Source organism: Enhydra lutris, unplaced genomic scaffold, assembly GCF_002288905.1.
Source record: "Enhydra lutris kenyoni isolate GAN:26980312 unplaced genomic scaffold, ASM228890v2 scaffoldscaffold37, whole genome shotgun sequence".
In the NCBI taxonomy this organism is placed as follows: Eukaryota; Metazoa; Chordata; class Mammalia; order Carnivora; family Mustelidae; genus Enhydra; species Enhydra lutris.
In genome coordinates, this window is record NW_019154121.1 from 14,378,540 (window position 1) to 14,400,306 (window position 21,767).

The window sequence follows — 21,767 nt, forward strand, 5'->3', positions numbered from 1 at the left end:
ATGTGACGGATGGGACCCAGGCATGCTCTGTCCCTCCATGGGAATGCACTGCAGAGACAGCCAGACACCCTGGGCCTTAATGCCAGAGACTCCTGTCAATTACTGGTCATTATTTCAACGGCCTGTATTGCATGTCTAGTATGTACAGGTTATATGTCCTCTTTAAAATAATTTTTTAAAAAAATTTTTGAAGATTTATTAGAGAGTGCACGAATGGGGCGGGGGGGGGGGCGGAGGGCAAAGGCAGAGGAAGAAGCAGGCTCCCCGCAGAGCAAGGAGCCCAATGTGGGACTCAATCCCAGGACCCTGGAATCATGACCTGAGCCAGAGGCAGATGCTTAAACAACTGAGCCACCCAGGCACCTCACATGTCCTCTTTTTCATCCTTAAAGAAATCCTGCAAGATGAGAATTAGGTCCTTGTAATATAGAAGCGGAAACCAGGCTTAAAAGAGGTCAAGTGACTGCCCAAGATTCAAGGTAGCCAGCCTGACTCCACAAAATGTGTTTTCCCATACTCTACTTTATCTCTTTACATCTCCTTAATTTCTTCAAATTTATCTAATTCCTAGCCCAAAATAAACAATTTCCTCGCCTGAGGCTAAAGCTGCTGACAGTCTCTTCCCTTCCACCCCCAAAATCTTGAACGGCAACATATAAAACTCACATGCTTGGTTATTCTGAAAACTGAAACCACTACATAAAATCCTTCTAAACTCATCATTAAATTTCTTTTCCAAACTTATTACTAAGGGTGCTCAAAATAGAATGTTCCAAGTTAAATACAACCACCCACCACACCTAGAACATGTCTAGATGTCCTGCCTTCTCTTTGCTGCTGGTATGAAGAGCGACCAGGCTCTTACTGGACTTTAAGCATCTTGAAGAAAGGTGCAATTTCATTTTGCCTCCCTAATGCCTTACACACAGTGCCTGGCTGGAAGGACTTGTTTGATCAACAATTCCTCGAGTGAGTGACACTGATAGGAGGTTCACATTGGTACAGGGGTTTGTTGAGATTTGCTTTGAAATGTCATCTCACAAAGATACAACCCTACACTGTTAAGAATTTGGGTTGTTTAAAAAAAACTTTTTTTTTTTAAGAGATGGTACCATTCTGCAAATTCTAAACACAAGAAATTATATTAACAGAAGGAAAGAACGTTCTTCCCTTTCCTTTTCCAAAGGATGCTTTTTCTACTCCACCATCTTCTTGGCAGCAAACAAGACTTTTAGCTCTTTGATATTTTCTTCCAATTCAAATTCACATTGTGAAGTGAAAAACTGCCACGACTAACAAGTTAATGCTGGAATCCTACCATGTTATGCCTGGCTTGTTTTCATCATCTCATGGTCTGAACTTCCCAAGAGTGAGAGAAAAACAATGTCCGTTTCTGCTGACCTACTGAAACCAGTGGGCTGTCACATAGCCTCTGTTTGTTGGTTTACTGGAAGCTCTTGGATTTGTCCCAGTGGAAAGGCAGTAAGTTATTTTTTCCTATCTGAGAAAAGTAAAGATAAACCTTATCTATAAAAAGTTTACCTTTCTTTCTTAAAAAGAAAATTGGCAAATCCACTTCATATTGTTCCTAACTTTTCCAAGGACATTTCTGTTTCTATTGACCTCTGAAAGACCACTCTAACAAAATCTTCTGCCCTCCCACCAGGAAACACCGTCACTGCCATTCGCACTGCAGAACGTAAGCATCGCCTTTCCACACTGTCACTTTATGGAATGGAATGGAAGATAGATATTCGGGGGACATTTTGGGGAGTAACTTTTTAAAGTATAAAATATATCAGTCAAGTATACAAATCTTAAGTGTCCTACTTAATGTTTATAAAGTGAAACATCCATGTTAACTGCCACTCAGATCAAGATTACCAGAAAACTCCTTCATGTACCATCCTAATCATTCCCTACCACAAAGGTAACCACTATTCTGACTTCCATCATTAAGGTTAGTATGCCTGTCCTGTTTTGTGTAAATGGAAGCATATCAGATGTGCTCTTTTGTGTCTTCTCTCTTTTCTTATGTATATAAGATTGAGCTATGTAGCTATATTTGGCACTAGTTTATTCTTTTTCATTGCTGTATAGTGTTCTACCATGTGACCCTCCCTCCCTCCCTCCCTCTCTGTCCCCCCCTCTCTTTTGCTGTTTGCGCGCACGTGCACATGTGTGTGTGTATGTGTGTGTGTGTGTGTGTGTGTATATATATATATATACACATTTATACATTCTATTTACACATTCTACTACTGACAGTCATTAGTGTTGTTTCAAATTTTGACTACTATCAGTAAAGCAGCTAGGAATATTGTTATCGTGCCTTCTGGTAAACATAAACACTCATTTTTGTTCTGTATTAAAACAAGAATGGAACTGCTGGATCATGACATATATATACGTTCAGGTTTAATAGATACTGCCAAACATATTCCAAAGTCTTTATGCCAAGTTATGATCCCACCAACTATTACAGAAGAGTTCAAGTTGCTCTATATCTTTGTCAATATTTGTGCTGTTTTTAACTTTTTTTAGTTATTCTGATGCATGTATATCAATCTTCTTTTTATGCTTAGCAGTCATTAGGATATACTCTTTTGTGAAGTGCCTATTCAAATCTTTTGCTCTTTTTCCCCTAAAATGGTTGTCTTTTTTCCTATTGATTTGTAAAAGTTCTTTATATATTTTAGATATTTTTTTTTCACTATATATATAGAAAATATATTCTCCCAGGATGTGGCTTGCCTTTTGACTCTTAATAGTATCTTTCAATGAAAAGAGACTATAATTTTCATGAAATTCCATTTATCAGTTTATGATTAGTGATTTTTATAGCATTTTCCCCCCAAAGGAGTAGGTGACACAAGGAGCAGTAGACTTGGAGAAGGGAGCATGTGGACCACCACAGCTGAATCCACATTTACACACCAACCAGATATAGATGTCAATTCAAGCATAGACTTTGAGAATCTATTGAGTATTGTAAAGGGGAACACAAAGACATTCTGTTATATTTCCTACTTGAAGCTTATTGTTTTACCTTCCATATTTAGGTCTCTGATCCACTTGGAATTGATTTTTGTGTATGGTATGATATAGGTTCGAGGTTCATTTTTCCCATACGCAATTGAGTCAGCATTTTTTTAATCGGGAAAAAAAAAAAAACTCCCCTGCTCCCAAATTATAATGGCATGTTCATCAGAAGTCAAGTAATTTTGTGGGTTGGTTTCTGGACTCTTCATTCTGTTCTGTTGGACTTTTTAACCTTGGGTCAAAACCACACTATCTTAAATATTTAAAGTCTTGCAATTTGGTAATAAGTTCTTCAATTCTGTTGCTTTTCTTCAAGATTGTTTTGGCTGTTATAGGTCTTAATTGCTTAGGTTATAGATTTCCTTAATAATGTTAGATTATTAATTTCTATAAACAAAAACCTGCTGGAATTTTTCTTGAGATTGCACTGAATCTACAGATATAGGAAGAACTCACATCTTAACTCTTTTGAATCATCATCCATGATGATGGTGTATGTCTCTATTCCCCATTTATTTAAATCTTCTCTAATTTCTCTCAACAATGTTTTATAGTCTTCAACATAGAAGTCTTGCTCATATTTCATTGGATGTTTTTCTTGATTTTGATGTTTTTATTTAATTAATTTTATTATAAATGATTTAAATTTTTCCCAATTGTTTGCTGGTAGTCCAAAGAAATACAGTGGATCTTGTTGACCTCTACCCTGTGACTTTGTTAAATTCACTTATAAATTCTATTAGTTTGTAGATTACTTTGGATTATCTACGTACAGAAACTTGACATCTGTAAGTAGTAGAGTTTGCTTCTTCCTTTCTAATCTCTATGCTTTTAATTTCTTTTTCTTGCCTTTATTGAACTGGCTACAACCTCAAGTTACATTAAATACTGTTGAATGTTAGTATGATAGTGAACATATGTGTCTTGTTCCTGACCTCAATTGGAAAAGGTTAATATTTCACTACTAGGTACAGTGTTAATTATAGTTTTTTAAAGATATTACTTGTTTGCTGAGAGCTTTACCATACTATTATGAAATTTTATCATAGTATTGAATTTTATCAAATGCTGCACCTATTCAGATGATTGTATGAGTTACCTATGTTCCATTCATTATACCCTTTATTTTTAAATTTCGAGATATAAATTCACATGCAATTATAATGGGCATTAAAGAGGGCACATGATATGATGAGCACTGGGTTTTATATGCAAATAACGAATCATTGAACACCGCATCTGAAACCAATGATGTACATGTTGGCTAATTGAATTTAAATTAAAAAAAGATAATATGAACAGATAGCATGTACTCTTTATCCAATTTTCCTCAACAGTATAATTTTTCAGAATTATAGTATAATATCACAGGCAGGATATTGACATTGATTTAATCCACTTGTTCTGTTTGTGTTTCCACTCTGATTTCTGAATGTTACCAACCCGGTGTTCTTTATTCGTGAAACATGTATAACTGGATTCAATAAGTTAATATTTTGTGGGGATTTTACATCTGTATTCACGAGAGATATTGGCCTGTTGTTCTCTTTTCTTGTAATGACTTGCCAGGTGTTGGTGTTAGGATTATATTGGGCTCATTGAATGATTTGGAAGTGTTTCTTTTTTCTCTGTTCTCTGAGTTTATGTATGTTTGCTACTCTATCTTTTTGAAATACTTGGAGAAATTTACCAGTAAAGCAAGCCATCTTGGTTTGAAATCTTCCTCATGGGAAAATTTTAAGTACATATTAGATCTTTTTTTATAGATTGGGGACTATTCAGAATTTTTTTTTCCTCCTGAAAGAAATGTTTTTCAAGAAATGTTTCCATTTCATCAAAGTTGTCAACTTTATTGAGAAAGTTTTTTCCTTTAATTTCCTTTTATGATATTTTTCATAATGTCAGTAAAATCTGTAGTGATACTTTTTCATTTGTTTTTTGTTTTCTTTCTTGATTAGTCTGACTAGGAGTTATCAACTTTACTAGGAGTTATCAACCATTCAAACTGGCTTTTGGCTTGTTGATATTCTCTTTGTCTTTGGCCTTATATTTAAAAGATATTCCTTGTAGACAGCATTATAAGTAAATGTAGCTTTAAAATGGAAAGTTGATGTCAGATTCAGGCACAGTCATAGTCCTTGTCTTGTGGCACTCACAAGAGGGAAGTGGTAATGGTCTTGAACTGGGACTTAGCAGTTTAGACTTGTATTTTTTTTTCTAAGATTTATTAATTTATTTGAGACAGATAGGGCTGGGGGGCAGAGAGAGAGGGAGAAAGAATCACAAGCAGATTTCCCACCAAGCCTGGAGCCCAGCCCGTGCTCCATGTGGGGCTTGATGTAAGGCTGGACATGGCGCTCCACACAGGGCTCCACATGGGGCTTGATCATAGGACCCTGAGATTGTGACCTGAGCTGAAATCAGCTGCTTCACCAACTGAATCACCCAGGTGCCCCCAGCAGTTTAGACTTAACAGAAGTGAGAGGGAAAGGATCTCACTCTTGGTGGAATATTTTTATATAATAAATTACCACCCTCAAATTCATTTGTTTCTAAAGCATTTTATATTTATTATAGTGTTAGATTAAAGAAGAATAGGCTTGAATTGTGGCCTGGCTATCATTCAGCACTCTCAGAGGCAAAGCTGTGTAGTCAGTGCTATACAAGTCTCAGAATTTGTCTTAGAAAACTCCTAACTGAACTGTTTCTTTTTGGAATGCTAGATGAAGCAGCAGACTTTAAGTGGTAAGGAAACTCAGAAACCATCTTGGGCCCATTATCATTTTTCTGTATACTTGGATATGGAAATATAAAGTGTACTCTCATTTTTGTCATGCAGATAAATGAACAGCTGAATACTTAGAACTTGGATTTTAAATGTCATCATGACCTTTAGAAATAACAACCAGTTTAAAAATGGACCAAAGTGTAAATAAAATGGGCAAGTAATACACTTAAGTTCCCAATGAAAATTTATAAGAAAAAGTTATTTTTGCTTTGCAGTGTTTGGTCTTAGAGAAAAGACTTCATCATTTTATATGTGATGCGGCTTTCTGGGCTCCTGACATCTTCATAACATTTGACTGGAATTTCTTTCTCTTGAAAATGAATGGGCATTTTCTGGCTCTCCACACTCATGAGCTTCACTTGCAGGGGACCCAGGTTTACATAATCCTATGGTGAACAGACACAGAAGAGAATAGGAAAGGTTATCCAACAAGGTATCAGTCTTAATAGTTAGGTTTCTTTTATTATAGTTGGCCTTTATCTGACAGACTTCATTGCCCTCTTAACTGCCTGAATAACATGTGAAATATGAGAGCCACTGTAAACAGAAAACCACTCAATAAGCTTGTATACCCAGTGGGGCATGGTTTCAAGAGCTGCCAAAGAGCAGGCAGCAAGCCAACAGGCTTGTCTTTCAGGGAGTTGGGTGGGGAGCACCAATTAGAGTAGGGAGATACATTCTCTCAAAGTCTTTAATTGGTAAAAGAAAAGTGTTGGCTATATGTACCCTCTGCTGGCCAGGATATAACCACAGCAGAGTTTTCTACATTATTCAAGAACAATGGGAAGGATCTGTAAACATCACTTTGACTATAAATATTCTTATTAAGCAAATGCTCCATGAATTTTTCACTTCTCAAAGGACCACTGGGTACTGTATAAGTAAAACTGACCATATTCTGTCAAACTAACTATAGTTTAAGATATCTGCAAATGGAATTAGAAATCTAATTTACATGAAATCCCAGCCAACCCAATAGTGGGTTGAAACAGCTCAGGCCCTACCCAGCATGCCTTCCTCTTAGAAGCCACCTCTTTTGAATTCCTTCAACATTTCAGCAAACCTTTCCTGAGTTCCCACTTTGTACCAGGCCCTGTACCAAGTGCTGAGGTACAATGATAAGGTCACAGACTGACTGGTCAGGGAGACAGATACAGGTGCTACATTCCTCATGTACATTGATTAGTGATGTTCTAATCTGTCTTCTAGCATGTAACAGTGTGAGGGGAGGGCGTTCCATATAGGCATCTTTGAAACTTCATTTCCGCCTATTCTCCCCATAAATTCCCAAACATCTAACAAGTACCTGGCATGTGTGGGGTTTTCAAGAAACATTTATTAGAATTTAGGAAAATCACTGAATGAAAAAAGGAAGGCATTATTTTATTCCTCAAAAATACATATAGTTGTATTTATTTTATTTTAAAAATATGTAATTATAGAGCTACACTAAACATAAGATAGGAGAAAAACAAACTGACGGATGTCTCCAACATATTTCAGAGTCTTCTCAAGCTGTCATGACAAAATATCATAGATGGACTGGCTTACACAGCAGACATTTAGTTCTCACAGTCTGGAGACTGGGAAATTCAAGATCAGGGTGCTACATTGGACGAGTTCTGATAAGAGTTCTCTTTCTGGCCCGCAGATGGCTGCCTTCTCGCTGTGCCTATAAGAAGGCACATCCTCTTCTTATAAGTCACCTTCCTATCAAACTGGGGCTCCATTTTTTTTTTTAACCTCATTTAACCTTAATTACCTCCTAAAGACCCTATCTGTAGATTGGGTGTGAGGGCTTCAACATATGAATATGGTGGGGGTGGGAATGGGGATGGGGATCCAATTCAGTCCATAGCGTACATAGTGCCATTTCCACCATCAAAAACCTCCATGGAAAGTAAGAAGGTCTTTCATTCAGCCAAATGGTATGTGAGTTTGGAATTTTGTAAACAATGGTGCACTAGCCTGAGGTCATGATAACATACCAAGTGTCATGATTTCAAAACCTCCATGGGGGTGTTTGAATGCCACAGAGACTAGAACTTTAGTCTTTGTCACTTGATGTTAGCAGGACTGAGGTGTATTCAGCTAAAATGGTTTGTGTTGATTTTTTTAGTTTCTTCTGCTTTCATATAGCACTCGTTCTCCTACCAGCCTTTAAGTTCTAGGAGAATTTTTAAAGTTATTGGTAGTACCAAGAAGGAAAATGGCAAGGGATAGGTATGGGAGTAATTGGAATGTACCAAAAAGGCTTTAAAAGTGAAAAGCTTTGATACTCCAGTTTTCACCTAATATGGTATATGCGGCAGTCTACACTTTCCAAAGATGGCCATGCCAATAGATATCCTATCCCACATGCTGTTCTTAGAGTGTGGTGCTCCTTCCTCTTTCCAGATGCAGGAGCTACATTCCCTCCCTTTGGGTGGAACTTTGTAACTACATCGACGACTAGAATATGAGAAAAGAGATGGTATATGATTTCCAAATCTAAGTCATATAAAATATTGCAGCTTTCACCTTGGTCCCTGGTATTGCTTGTTCTCAGAGAAGGCAGACACCATAATAAAACAATAAAGGCACCCCGTGGAGAGCCCATGTGAAGAACGGAGGCTCCCAGCTTAGCCAGCATTCACTTGCCAGCCATCTGAGTGAGCCACCCTGGAAGTGGATCCTCCTGCCCCAGTCAAGCCTTCAGATGACCTCGTCGCCCCCGCTGACATAGGACTGCAACTGCCTGAGGGCCCAAGTGAGAACTGTCCACTGGAGCCCTTCCCAAATTCCTAACCAACAGAAGCCATGAAAGAGAAGAAATGACAATTGTTACAAGCTGCTAAGTTTGGAGGTAATTTGTTATATAGCATTAGATAACTTACATGGTATACTAGGAATGAACCCCTGTTAATGAATATATGTAGCAAATTGCACAAGAGTAAAAGTGAAAATTCTATCTATTGAGAGATATGAATGGTGGGCCAACTTTACTAATAAGTTAGTTCAAATAGAATTTTTCAATATCCATGTTTTAGGTTAATTTTCTCAATTAATAAAACGACATGTACTCAAAAGTGCATGAGTACTCTTAGTACTCAAAATTTTCATGAATCTTACCTTGAAATCCTTCTCATCCTCATATAGTAAGTATTTAATATCAGAGGGCCCAAACTCTATACATGAGCTGTTTTCTTCATCTGTCTGCAGTTGCTTGGCATATCTGATACCATCCTCATGACTGAGATACAAAGCACTGTCCTCTGCTGATGAACTCATGAGGTCTCTACCTTTTACTTCTGCAGGTTGCAGTTTTGGGATGAATACAAAGAAATTGGTTATTTGGGGATCGAGAAAAATGAAAGTACAATATACACTTTCTCACACTTTTAATTTGAAAGAGCTTTGAAAAATATAGAATCTATGTATTATGGTGAGAGTGAGTCCCATGTTTAGAATCTTTAAGTTGTATGCCCTTCTGTTAGCTGTTAGGTTTTGGTAATCATATGGTAACTTATATCATATGGTAACTTATGTGCATGCTGGTATTTTGGTTGGTTGACTAAACAGGAACCAAAAACACACCAGTGTAGACAGCACCCCATCCCTTTCCACGAGTATTTAATGTAATTCTCTGAAACATAGTGACTTTGATTTGAAAACAGGACAGAGAAAGCTGTAAGAAGAGAAATATGGAGAAGCTGGCCTGTATTTATTCCCTGAATAGCTCTTGGGTATGAGGTACCTGTCTATAATAGGTGCTCAATAAGTATTTGTTAATTAAAAAAAAACCCTATCACCATTACAATAAAATAATACCCCCATATATTTCTGGCAACTCCAAAGGCGCTTTAGGTGGAGCTTTCAGTCCAGCAGCTTGAGTCAGATACAGTTGCCTAAAAAGAACAAATGAGAAAAACAGCTTGTCAGTTAACAAATATTACACCATCTGCTCACTGGTGTCTTTCTCTCTGGTAGGTGTTGGAGACACATAGATGAAAAATGAGACATAGTTTCTATCTTTGAGGTCCATGAGGCCCAGTGGGGTACAGAGAGACCTACAGTATTTTAGGGTGATGGTCTCTACCCTGATGGGTGAGTAGGGGAGTGTGACAAATGCTGTGGGACAGAAGCAACACCTGATGGAGCTTTAGGAGTCGGGAAAGGTTTCCAGGTGCAGACGGTACCTGAACTGAGTCTTGAAGAACCAGAGGCTGTTTGCCAGGGAAGGGCTTGGGGTGAGGAAGGGTATTGCATGATAAGGGAATAACACACTTAATGTCCTGGGAATGAAAGTGAGCACGACACCTGTTAGGGTGCTATTGTAGTAATCCAGGTGAGGGACAACTGGGGCTTGACTGGATGGTTTTAAAATGAAGAGAAAAAGAGAAAGAGAGCGAGCAGCAGGAATCCCAGATGACATGGAGGATCCGGCTGTCACCGAGTGGCAGGTTTCAGTCACATGCAGGTGATGTGCACGTCCACCAACGCAGCTCTCGGTGCACATGTGTAAGCCTGTGCTCTGCTTTTCGGCACCCACTGAACTTTCAACCAGAATATATGAGGTCTTGGCAGCTCCCTATAGCTTTGCCTGAAGACAGCGTGGATCGGACTCTTGCAGATAGTCAAACCAGCCCCCATGCTTACCAGCTCAGCAATCAGAGTGAAGCCCCTGGATTATAGGTTGTCAATTATTTAAAGAACATGAATAAGTGTTATTCAAACTGCGTAAGTCTCCAGCAAATAATATAACTGCATACAATATTTATGTTTATAAAAGCTTTTTAAGGTTCAGCTCAGTAAAGGTCACTTTCACATGTAGCTCTGGTCTGCAGGTAGACATGTCTGAGGTCTTAGAATTCTCTTCTTTCCTGGTTTTCCCATTTTGAATCATTATGATCGTACTAAATGTCTTAAACTTCATAAGTGTGGATTCTCTCATAACCATTAATTTGTTGTCACCTTTGTATCACCATAGTGCACCGACACTTGATAATATGGAAAATACTTAAAGAATGTTATTATATGAAGTTAGTGTTAGATTTGTAAGTATTGGTCCACTTAGCCTCAGTTCTGTGGTGCTGGGGTCCCTGGGCAGTCACCTGTGGTGGACGTTCGCCTCATCTCATGTGTCTAGCAGATTCTATGACATTCTATGTGAGTTGTGAAGGAGGAAGTCTGGGGAGCATTGGATGGGAAAGGTAGTAACTCTATTAGCTAAAATACCCCCATTCTTGAGCCAAATAGGAAAACACTTTTTGTATGTCCTTTGGGCATAGTTTGTGTGTATTTCTCACCCTCCTAGTATATGACAAGACTGAGTTGCCATAAAATATGCAATATATATTATATTTCTTTGACTTGAAAATGGCTTATAGTAAAAGTTGCTGAATACACTCAAAAGTTATCCCTGAGAAGTAGTGGAACAGATAATCGAGGGTTAACACATTTCTGTTCCTTTATGCAGATCTTTCTAAAATGTCATAAACACTTGCCCCAAGGAATTTATAATCTAGCAAGGAAGCAGCCATTAAATAAGTAATCACGAGTGTGATAAATGCAGGTCATGAAGGAAAAGATTAGGGTGCCATGGAAGCATGTACCAGGGCTCCTAACCGGGTTCTCATACACATTGCCCATGCTTTCTTTTTGCTTGGTCAGATTTTGAACGCATCTTTCCCAACTCAGAAGCCAGACTAAACACTCAGGTCTCTCACTAAAGAAAACCAAGCCACAAGGCACTGATGAACACTGTCGGTTTTACTGAGGATTTTTGTGGGGCTAGGGGTTAAATTGGGTAGAGTTAAGTTGCACCTGACAAAGTTAAGTTGCAAACAACTTCATGAAAATCTCCATTAAAAGTTGCTCATCTCCCTGCCCATCACAACCCAGTTCTCTCTGGCCATTGAAAGAATTCCCCTTTGTATAACTAGCCATTCCCATCCGTGGCAGCACCAAATTAGATAGAAAAGACTGAGCGGACCAAAGCAGCGAATGGGGCTGGCAGTTTGGAAGGTAGATCCTTTCTAAGATTGGGCCTTTTGAGAAAAGAAGGAAAGACAACAGTGGAGGCAGGTAAAGCGCCAGCCGTGGCTGCAGAGATGAAGACCTGCTGGCTAAGAAGGTGACAGCAGCATCAGGAGGGACAGGAGCGTGGAGCTGGAGACCTGATCAAAGAGGAGGGGGCTGACAAGAGCACGTCGCCTACTGGGAGGACGCTAAGGCCCACACCCTCTAGGACTCCTTGAGGGCATCAGCTCAAGAGACTGGGAATTCAGGAGTCCAGTAAACAGTCGACTGCCCGCCACGTCTGCACAGGTGTCTACCTCTCCAGGGCACCGCGCGGACATTGTGTAAAGGAGCAGGTGGCCGGCCCCTTCTCTATACTGCCCCGCTAGGCTTCAGCCTGTAATGCAACTACATGATTCCTGTTTCTCCATGCTTGCATCCTGCTGCCCAACCCTTAGCCCAGCAAACGAAACCCCACAATACCTGTAGCCACCCTGCTTGGAACACATTGGGAAGTTTGTGAACAAGAAATACTCTATTATGTCACATACAGTATTTTTGTTTGTGACACCCAAACTACAAGAACTACTCGGGTAAGAACTTTTTCGTGGCCCTTCCACCATGTTTAGTTTCTCGGCTTTAACTCCTGGACCAAGACATTTGTCTCCCATCTTCCACATGCACACCCAGCATCGGTGTGATTTGTTTCCCCTCTCTTCCTAAACATGCTACTCCTCGGAGTATCAATTGTTTCTGACAACTTGCCCAAATCATCACCACCACTCTGAATTTGAATTCCATATTCCAGGGTCCCAGTTTTCCTCAAGACGTGTGTTAAGAATTCTTTTGTCAGTTCAGAAAAAGAGAGAGCCTAAAGTACACATTTGGTTTCTCTTGCCCAGGAATAAATGTGACTTGGAATGCAAGGCTATTTTCTCTGCCTGGAAGGTAGCTTGACTCTCCACTATCAAAGGAAACAATGTTACAGTCCACAAGGTAACCAGAAGCGCAGAAGACCTCCAGGAAGCTACAGCAAAGCTGATCACACCTCGTCTATCTTCTGCTGCACGGGTATGCTTTTATTTTTATGCCCATTTTCCCTGCTGACCTGGAGGCTTTTGAAGGTCAGCAGTTGTGATGTTCCTGGTTAAGTGTTTGCTGTTAAGATTACAGTGCGTTAGAAGAAGCAAGCCAAAGTTAGCATGTACCCACAGCCGATTGTAATAATCTTACACCTTCACTGTGGCCATTTCGTGAGTGCCTTTCTTTGCAGCTATTGCCATCCAGCTAGAGCATTAAAAAATTATATCATCTTTTAAAAATAACAACTTCTTACACATACAAATGTTTACAAGCTACCTTCTAGATATGCTAATGACTTTCACCTGGGTATTTTGAGATCCACAAGTCTACAGTTGAATAGTTGATCAATAAGCACCAAATTTTCTTCTTCCAGTTCATGAATAATGTTTTCCAATTTTTCAACTTCCTTCTTGTGGTTTGCAATCTGTTCTCAGAAGAGAATGGATGGATGTTGGTACTTGTTCACTTAGTTCAAGATAGTCTTCTGTAAAATACTCAACTCCTAAAAGTCCATTTGCCTGAGGGGAAGATCTACCCTGTATTATTTATCACTGGGTTTGCTTTGTCCTTCCTCTCTAAGAAGTGATGGGTGGGTCTCTTTTCTGGATTGTTTGCAGAACTTGTTTACATGGTTAGGCAGTTACTAGTGAATGGCAGGAGTTGTCTTTTCCTACTCTTCAGAAACCCTGGAGAGTTCTATGTGCTGGAGGTAGAGATAAACATGAAAATAAGACTAACTTATTGTTGTGCTTAAATGGGGAAGATGGTGATAAAAACAAAAAGCAGTGTGATCAAACCAGAACGGAAGATGCTCAGCTATGGTGGGAGTTTCACCCTAGGTCTGGGGTACGGGTTAAGGGAGAATTAATAGAGGAGATGATTTTCATTTTGTAGGTGATGGAAGGTCATGGGCAGACATAGGTTTAATGTTTACTAAAGAAATATGACTAACTTAATTAAATATGAACAAAATTTGCTGCTTCTTTTGATGGAATTCCCATCAGTCTTTAAGAAGTATATTTTGGAAACTTTGTCTAAAGACTTAGGTAGTGGGAAAGATATATAGGATGTTACTAGACTCACCTCTCTGCCTGCCTCATGTAGCATGAACTATACAGGTGTTGCATTGAGAGGTGCTCATGGAGATAGGTCAGGATGATAGGAGAATTAGAAGGGTATAGAAAAGGGGCACCTGCGTAGCTCAGTCAGTTAAGCATCTGACTCTTGATTTCAGCTCAAGTCATGATCTTAGGGTCATGAGATCAAGCCCCATGTCTACTCTGGGCTCAGTGGAGAGTCTGCTTGAGATTCTCTCTCTCCCTCTTCCTATGCCCCTCCCCCCAAGCATGCTTTCTCCCTAAAATAAATAAATAAATGTTTTTAAAAAAAGACTATAAAAGAGAAAGTGATATGCTGATGGGAATAATGGAGATAAACTGGAAAAAGTAAGTATCTCAAGGGACTATGATGAAACAAAAAAGGTTCAGGGGTTTAGATTCAGTATCTCTTGTTAGGTGTTGCCAAGAGCGTAGCTGAGATGAGTACTTGGATAACTAACAGTTTTTACTTGTACTTGAAATTTATTTATTGCATTTTGGAATCTGAAAACATTCTGTATATTACTACATGCATATCTCTCACATAAGTCATGTATTAAATGCTTAAATTCCTACTATGAGCAAGGTTCTGTGTGAGACATAGAAGGATGCAAAAGTGAATGAGGCATGGAAAGAGTTTCCCTCCGGGTGCCTGGGTGGCTCAGTAGGTTAAAGCCTCTGCCTTCGGCTTCGGTCATGATCCCAGGTCCTGGGATCGAACCCCGCATGGGGCTCTCTGCTCCACGGAGAGCCTGCTTCCTTCTCTCTCTCTGCCTGCCTCTCTGCCTACTTGTGATCTCTGTCTGTCAAATAAATAAATAAAATCTTAAAAAAAAAAAAGTTTCCTTCAAAGAGGCTTATAATCCGATGAACAAATACACGAATAACAGTAACATAAAACAATGCTAGTGCCATAGAAAAGGCTCAAATATTGCTGGAGGCTTACACTTAGAAAGAAAAGCATATATTATTTACCTGCCTTAAACTATTCAGCAAACCATTTTAAGTCCATAATACTAAGTTATAGAAAGCTTTTAGGGGTTGGTGCTTTAGCATCTCGTGAGTTGGGAGATCATCAGCTTGATTACGGGCTTGAATGCCTTAAGGAAAAGTTAATAATTTTCAAATGTCAAAGAATGAGAAAAATTATATTTAGAGTTTGTAAACAGAAGGAATTGATAGAACATTTGGAAATGTTTGACCCAAGGGCTTGGCATGCTTGGGAGGCAGCACACACAGTTCTTGGTCTCCTTCCAAAGTTGAGAATGAAGAGGTCCTTTTTGGGGAGTTAAGTCCGATCTTCCAAGCTAAGGATATCTTGTGGCATCACTGACCCTTTGGACTACTAACTAAGGTTCCCAACAATTACTGTCTCCAGCCTTTTGAAATATTAGGGAAATGAAAACTACTTCCTTTTTATCGCCATGTAAATACCTTTACATTTCTAGTGTAAGAAAGTTAAAAGGAGGAAGTAGAAGACTGCTTTCTCTCCCTATCTGGGCTTCTCCCCAGATACCCAAGAAAGGTACTTAAGAGATTGAGAAAGATAATTTAAACTATTATAAGTTAGAGACAGGATCCTGAATTAAATGTGTGCTCTTGAAAATTTCCCTGCAAGATGCAAGTTAGCTTCATGCCTTCTCACACTTGAAACTCGGGTTGCTAACCTCTTTGAATCCCTTTGTCTAGTTTTATTGGCTTTCTATTTGTTGAGTGAATCTAAGTCATTTGGAAATTTCAGTTTTCTTCCCTTCCTTAATTATCATGCTAAATAAAACCAGATAGTGTAAGTCATGCATAGGACACTACATATCCTTCCCACAGATACAAGTTTTTGGTTATCGGTGAAAGATAGTTAAATAGAGAAATGCTTTCAGGACTTCCATTATTATTGTTTTTTTGCACTGTATTTTAGTACCTTTAATGACATGTTTTTCCTGCAAGAGTTCCATTATTGAATATCCCTTGTTAATCATTCTAAACCTCTCTCAAAGAAATTAATTGACATACATTATTCCATTTCTGGGCAATTTTCAATTCTTGTGATAATACTTATAGCCAGGGATGATTATTAATTAATTTTATGAGTAAATTTAATAATGCTAAAATAAGTATTTATTGAAATAAGGAGAAATTAAGTCTATTAAATTTCCTTAAAATGATTTGTCCTTTATTACTAAGCTCTTTTGCTCATGATTTAATTAAACTTGACATTTTTCCTGTCTTTTATTTCTACTGAATCATGAGAAATAAAAAATAAATGAAACAAAATATCATTTGTGGCTTTAGTAGGAAGGATCAAAACACCAAAAAACCCTTTCTTATCAGTCAGATATAAATTTTTACAGGTATTCTCTCTGAACCTAATATCTATGACATCTTATAAGATTGAAGATTTGAATTGTTAAATTATTATTAATTAGGATTATGCTGTTATATTCAATAAAAGTATCAAGATTAAACTGCTCCCTAATATTCTTTAACTGTTAGGCTCACCTTGAGTTTTTGGGTTTTTTTTAAAGATTTTATTTATTTACTGGAGAGAGAAAGAGAGGCATATACCCATGAGCATGGGGAGGAGCAGAGAGAGTGGGAGAAGTAGGCTCCCCACTAAGCAGGAAGCCCAACACAAGGGCCTCCATTCCAGGACCCTGGCTGGGATCATGACCTGAGCTGAAGGCAGATGCTTAACCAACTGAGCCGCCCAGGCACCCATTCACCTTGAGTTTTTAAAATCAATATTCATTTTTTAAAACTGGGGATTCATCTTGATTCATTTTGGATGTAGTTTGGACTCCTATTTACCATGACTTTATAAGGGCAGCTTAAAGATAATAGTTGCTATCATAGAAAGCACATTAATTTTTAAATTACTTGTTTCCCAGATTCACCAACTTTATTCAGCCAAATAGGGGGCAAGGAAAAGAGAAGAGAAGGTGACAGTGACATTTTTACTTCACATATCTGAGCAGATGGTGAAAAAGGAGATGCAAGAAGTGAAAATTTAATAACGAATCCTGCTTTAGTTATGTTGAGTACCTTTGGGACATCCATGTGGAAATATTTGGCAGGCAAATAAAGATACAGGTCTAGAGCTACGGACACACATGTTAGTGCTGAACACGCACATTTGAGAATCATGTACATATATATAACTTGCTAACAAGAGCTGTGTGTAGCTGAAGTGAATTCTTCCAAAAGAGAGGGAGTGTTCTTTTATAGACAGTATCTGAGCACAGGTTGGTGACTACTTGTCTGGATATAAAGGGAATTTCCAAGTAGTGAGTTTTGCACATCTTCTGTAGCACCTTGTAATATCTAGACCAAAGATTATCTACCTCTTTTATCCAATAACATGCTTTCACATCTTTATCCAAGATGTAAGCCATGTACTTGATTCATATCTCCAATGAATATATCTATACTCACGGACATCCTTTTATTCAATAACTATATATTGAACATAGATTATTGATTAGTTCTCATGGACATGCAGTGGAAAAGGCATAGCCTGCTCTCTGCAATGAAGAGATAGATGCAAAAACAGACCATTTCAACATATTTTAACAAGAGTTATGAAACAAGAGAGCACCGAGTAAAAAGTACTCAAGACTTTCTGGGGGAAATACAAAATGATTCAGAAAGAAATTAAGCATCAAAGTCTGTGCCTAAAAGGGAGTTGGGAGTTTTCCAGGTACATGAGTGTAAGGAGGGAAGACAGAGGGTCTAGTCTGTACGGTGTGAGGAACACAGGACAGTGCCTCATAACAAAGAAGGTCTAGAAGTCCTCCCATGACCACATTCAGTGAGAGCAGTATTGCAGCGCTGGTATAGGGAGACCCGGGGAGCTGAGTCTAAGGTAGCACACTGGGCCACTAGTTCCCACATGTTCTCCAGAAAGAGGCGTGAAGAGAGTCTGATGACCAAGCCTGGATAGGCTGTAGAGACTGCAGTGGATAGGGACATCTTGACCACTGGCAAATGGCTGCAACTGTGGGTTCAGTATTGGCTGCAACATGATGTCCACAAGGCCAGAGCAGTCCATTCAGAGGTCACCAGTGCAGGGAGCAGACGAAAGCACGTCCTGTACAGACAAAAGGCAGAGGGAGCAAAGATCCAAAGGAAACCCACAGATCTGAGCCCTCTTCAATGACATGCCCCACAAGAGGGCATGTAAGCCCCACCTCCTTATATAACAGGATCTGTCTTGGAGCAGAGGAGGGGGAAGTAAGGAAATCTAACCGACTGAACATTTATGCGAAGGAGACTATGTCATCCCAAAAAGGCAATTCAAAAACAGCAGGGAATGAGGCTAGAATGGTCCTTCAGCCTTTCTCCCACTACCCAGAAGGAAGTAGAGTCTTGAGGAAGACCAGGTCAATTTTAGGGCATAAAGAAGCTTCATACATTTGAGTATATTATATGAGTCAGGATGCCAAAAATGATTTCTAGTTGTTATTGAAATTATTGATGGTATTCATTGAGTAACAGCTTGTAATAAGATTAGGATTCCACTTACATTTTACTTTAGCTAGTCACAATTCTATGCTTTTCCCAGTCTTCGGCTCATAAATTAACGTCCTTTCCAGTTCAAAAAAATGAGAAAGAAGAAATTGTTTTTTAAAATTTCACCTACTGGGGCACCTGGGTGGCTCAGTGGGTTAAGTCACTGCCTTTGGCTCCGGTCACGATGTCAGGGTCCTGGGATTGAGCCCTGCATCTAGCTCTCTGCTCAGCGGGGAGCCTGTATCCCCCTCTCTCTGCCTGTCTCTCTGCATACTTGTGATCTCTCTCTCTGTCAAATAAATAAATAAAATCTTTAAAAATAAATAAATAAAATAAAATTCCACCTACCTCCTTTTTCAGCCAGTCATTCTCCCAGATCTCTCGGTAGCTGCCCTTGTCAATGAACCGTATGGCATTCTAAAAGAAAGTTTCTGTATTAAGGAAGACTTGCAGCAGGTGCTTCACAATCAACTTATCTGATCATTTTACATTATGTTTTGCAATTATTTGGGGAATATATCTAAGAACTTTTGCTTCAGTTGTTCTTTATTCTCATATTATTTTTTGCTGATTCACACTGCCTAATACAGGTGATTTAGAGAACTGGACAATAGCTATCCATTCAATTTGGCTTCCATTGTGACTGAATCTGATTGCCATGATGAAATCAATTCATTAAGTGATCTGTTCCATGATTAAAGCGGGTGAACTTCAGGGACCAAATATTCTTCAAGTTTAGGGTCATAGACATAATCCAACATAGAGCAAAAGCATGAGTAGATTCTTACTACATTTTTAATCTGAAAGACTTCTGCATGTCAGTAATAAATATATACATATTTACAAACTTAATAACAAATAGTCTCAAGGTAACTAGACTGTCTCCTGGAGAAAGTCATTTTAGATGAAGAAAACAGGAAAATCATCACTTTTTCAGTAGTTCATAAAATGTAAATTCATTTTTAATTTTTGTTTATTTATAGTTTTCCCCAAAGGAACTTTATAATGGATGAAAGATTGCATTTATCTGTGAGGTACTTTTATATGGATACAGAAATTCCACATTCAGTAACCAAAGGGCATAACCAAAACAAGAGAAATTAGGAAAAATTTTATAGATCATAAACACAGACAGAAGTAATTTAAAAATATGAATAAATTTATCTCAGTCTTTGAATTGGAAGATTTGCAATAATTTTTTTTTCTTCAAATCATGCTAATTAGACTAAGGGTACACCTACATTCCCTAGGAACCAAGACCTTTTATACTCCAGCTGCCACTGATAGCTCTGAAGTGTCCTGGAACACAGAATTTCATTTGAACAGAAGCAGAATACATCTCATAACGGAAGTTAGTGGGCTAATGGCTTCATTCACTAACAATGGAGCAGGGGTCTTCAACTTTGGGTGCATGCTAGAATCTCCTGGGCAGTTCGACAAATCCAGAAACCAAGTCAACATCGCAGGCCAATTACACAAGCATCTCTGAGGAACCAAATGAGTTAATCAAACTTCTCAGGTGACTCCAATATGCAGCCAAGGTTGCACAACAGTGGATTATCAGAAGCTAAAGTTACGCTAAAATAGCCAGATAAAATGGGGAAAATTCATTCACATGTGTGGGTGTTAGGCATTAATGTAGAGAAAAGACAATGTATCAGGTAGTGAGTAAGAATGATGATCTGAAGGAGACATCTGGAATTGAATCTCGATTCTGCCACTTGCTCTAGGAAAGCCACAAAAATTTCTCTGTGCCTCAATCTTCTCTTTAGCAAGTGTCTGCCTTATGGGATTGTTGAGAGACATACATGTAAAATGCTCAGAGCAGTATCTGGAACAGTCCTCATGATATATTGAATGTGTATACTTGAAATATATTTGATCTACAGATGCATTTTTAATCATCTTAACTATGTTCAGATCATTTTATTGTTGACTTCGCCATTTCATCATATTCAGTCCCAAATGGGCTGAATTTTATGGGCAAATAAACTATTGGTCAGTTCTCCATAATCCTCTATATTTGTATAAGTACTTAAAAGTCATGCAGTAGGATAGTAACTGAAAGAACAATTGAACTAACAGTTAAGCAACAAACAATAGCAACTGAAATTCAGTGAAGAACTTTAAAGAAGACCAGATGTTTATGATTCTGAAGAGGAGTTACTGTAAATGAAGAGACAGTCCCTGTGGGGATCTTAGTAACCAAAGAGAGAGTCTGGGGGCAGGGGAAGGACAGTGAAAACAAAGGGATTAGAAAACATAAAATGTTGGAAATTACATCTCAAACTTTTTTTAAGATTTTATTTATTTGTCAGAGAGAGAGTTGGCATGAGCAGAGGGGTACGGCAGGAAGAGGGAGAAGCAGTCTCCCCACTGAGCAGGGAACCTGATGCGGGACTTGATCCCCGGATGCTGGGATCATGAACTGAGCTGAAGGCAGACTTAACTGACTGAGCTGTCCAGGCGCCCCTCAAACATTTTTTTATATCCCCAAATTTTAAAGCTCCACAATGTAAAGTACACTCTCTTAGGTTTGGATATATATGACAGTACTTTTTAGACAAATCATATTTCATTTTATAATGCATCCGAAACTTGTATTTCATAATTCGTTGTAGCCATTATTATTACTTAAAAATAACTGAATAAGTTACTGAGCTCTTGTTCCTTATGAGCACTATGCTACTTAAATCATCTCATTTAATCCTCATACTCTTCTTTAAAGGTAAATAACATTATTGCCCTTTTTTTAAAATTAGGAAACTGAAGCCCAGAGAAGTCAAGGAACAAATTTAGTTTATATTCCCAGTAAGTGGTAGAACCATGATTTAAACTAAACTGCCAAACTTCAGAACTCAGGTTCTTAATCATTATAATATACCATGGGAAAAAATAGAGGAGCAACTTTTGTTTTGTTTTTAAGAAAACTGAAATATACCTGTGTGGCCCATTCCTTCTTTTGATCCAGTTGCAACAAAGTTTCTCTGATTATTTTCTTTCTAGCATCTTCCAGAGTGACTTTATAGTGTTCTTTAAAAAGAAAATTAGAAGCTTTAACAAGGCTAGTCCTAGGTAAAACTATGCTGCTCGTAAATTTTATCTTTCATGATCCTCTCCTCTCCTTTCTACATATTTTCCCCCCAAATTCTCAGGGTACATTTTTACTGAAGCATCTAGTAACTCCTGTTAGAAGAAACGCTCCAATAATTTGCCAACACCTTAATGTGAATTAGCTTAAGATGCTGTCT

General features: G+C 38.5%; 1 protein-coding gene across 1 annotated transcript in view; it reads right to left on the bottom strand.

Moving 5' to 3' along the window:
* Positions 1-5,586: 5,586 nt before the first annotated feature.
* LOC111154517 (coiled-coil domain containing 83) overlaps positions 5,587-21,767 on the bottom strand; it is a 40,288-nt gene continuing 24,107 nt past the window's right edge. The window contains exons 5-10 of the mRNA XM_022514169.1: positions 21,458-21,549; positions 18,865-18,933; positions 13,216-13,337; positions 9,644-9,717; positions 8,942-9,150; positions 5,587-6,216 (exon numbers count right to left, since the gene is read on the bottom strand). Coding sequence (XP_022369877.1) covers positions 6,055-6,216; positions 8,942-9,150; positions 9,644-9,717; positions 13,216-13,337; positions 18,865-18,933; positions 21,458-21,549 — 728 coding nt within the window. The 3' untranslated portion in view covers positions 5,587-6,054. The remainder of the gene's footprint in view (positions 6,217-8,941; positions 9,151-9,643; positions 9,718-13,215; positions 13,338-18,864; positions 18,934-21,457; positions 21,550-21,767) is intronic.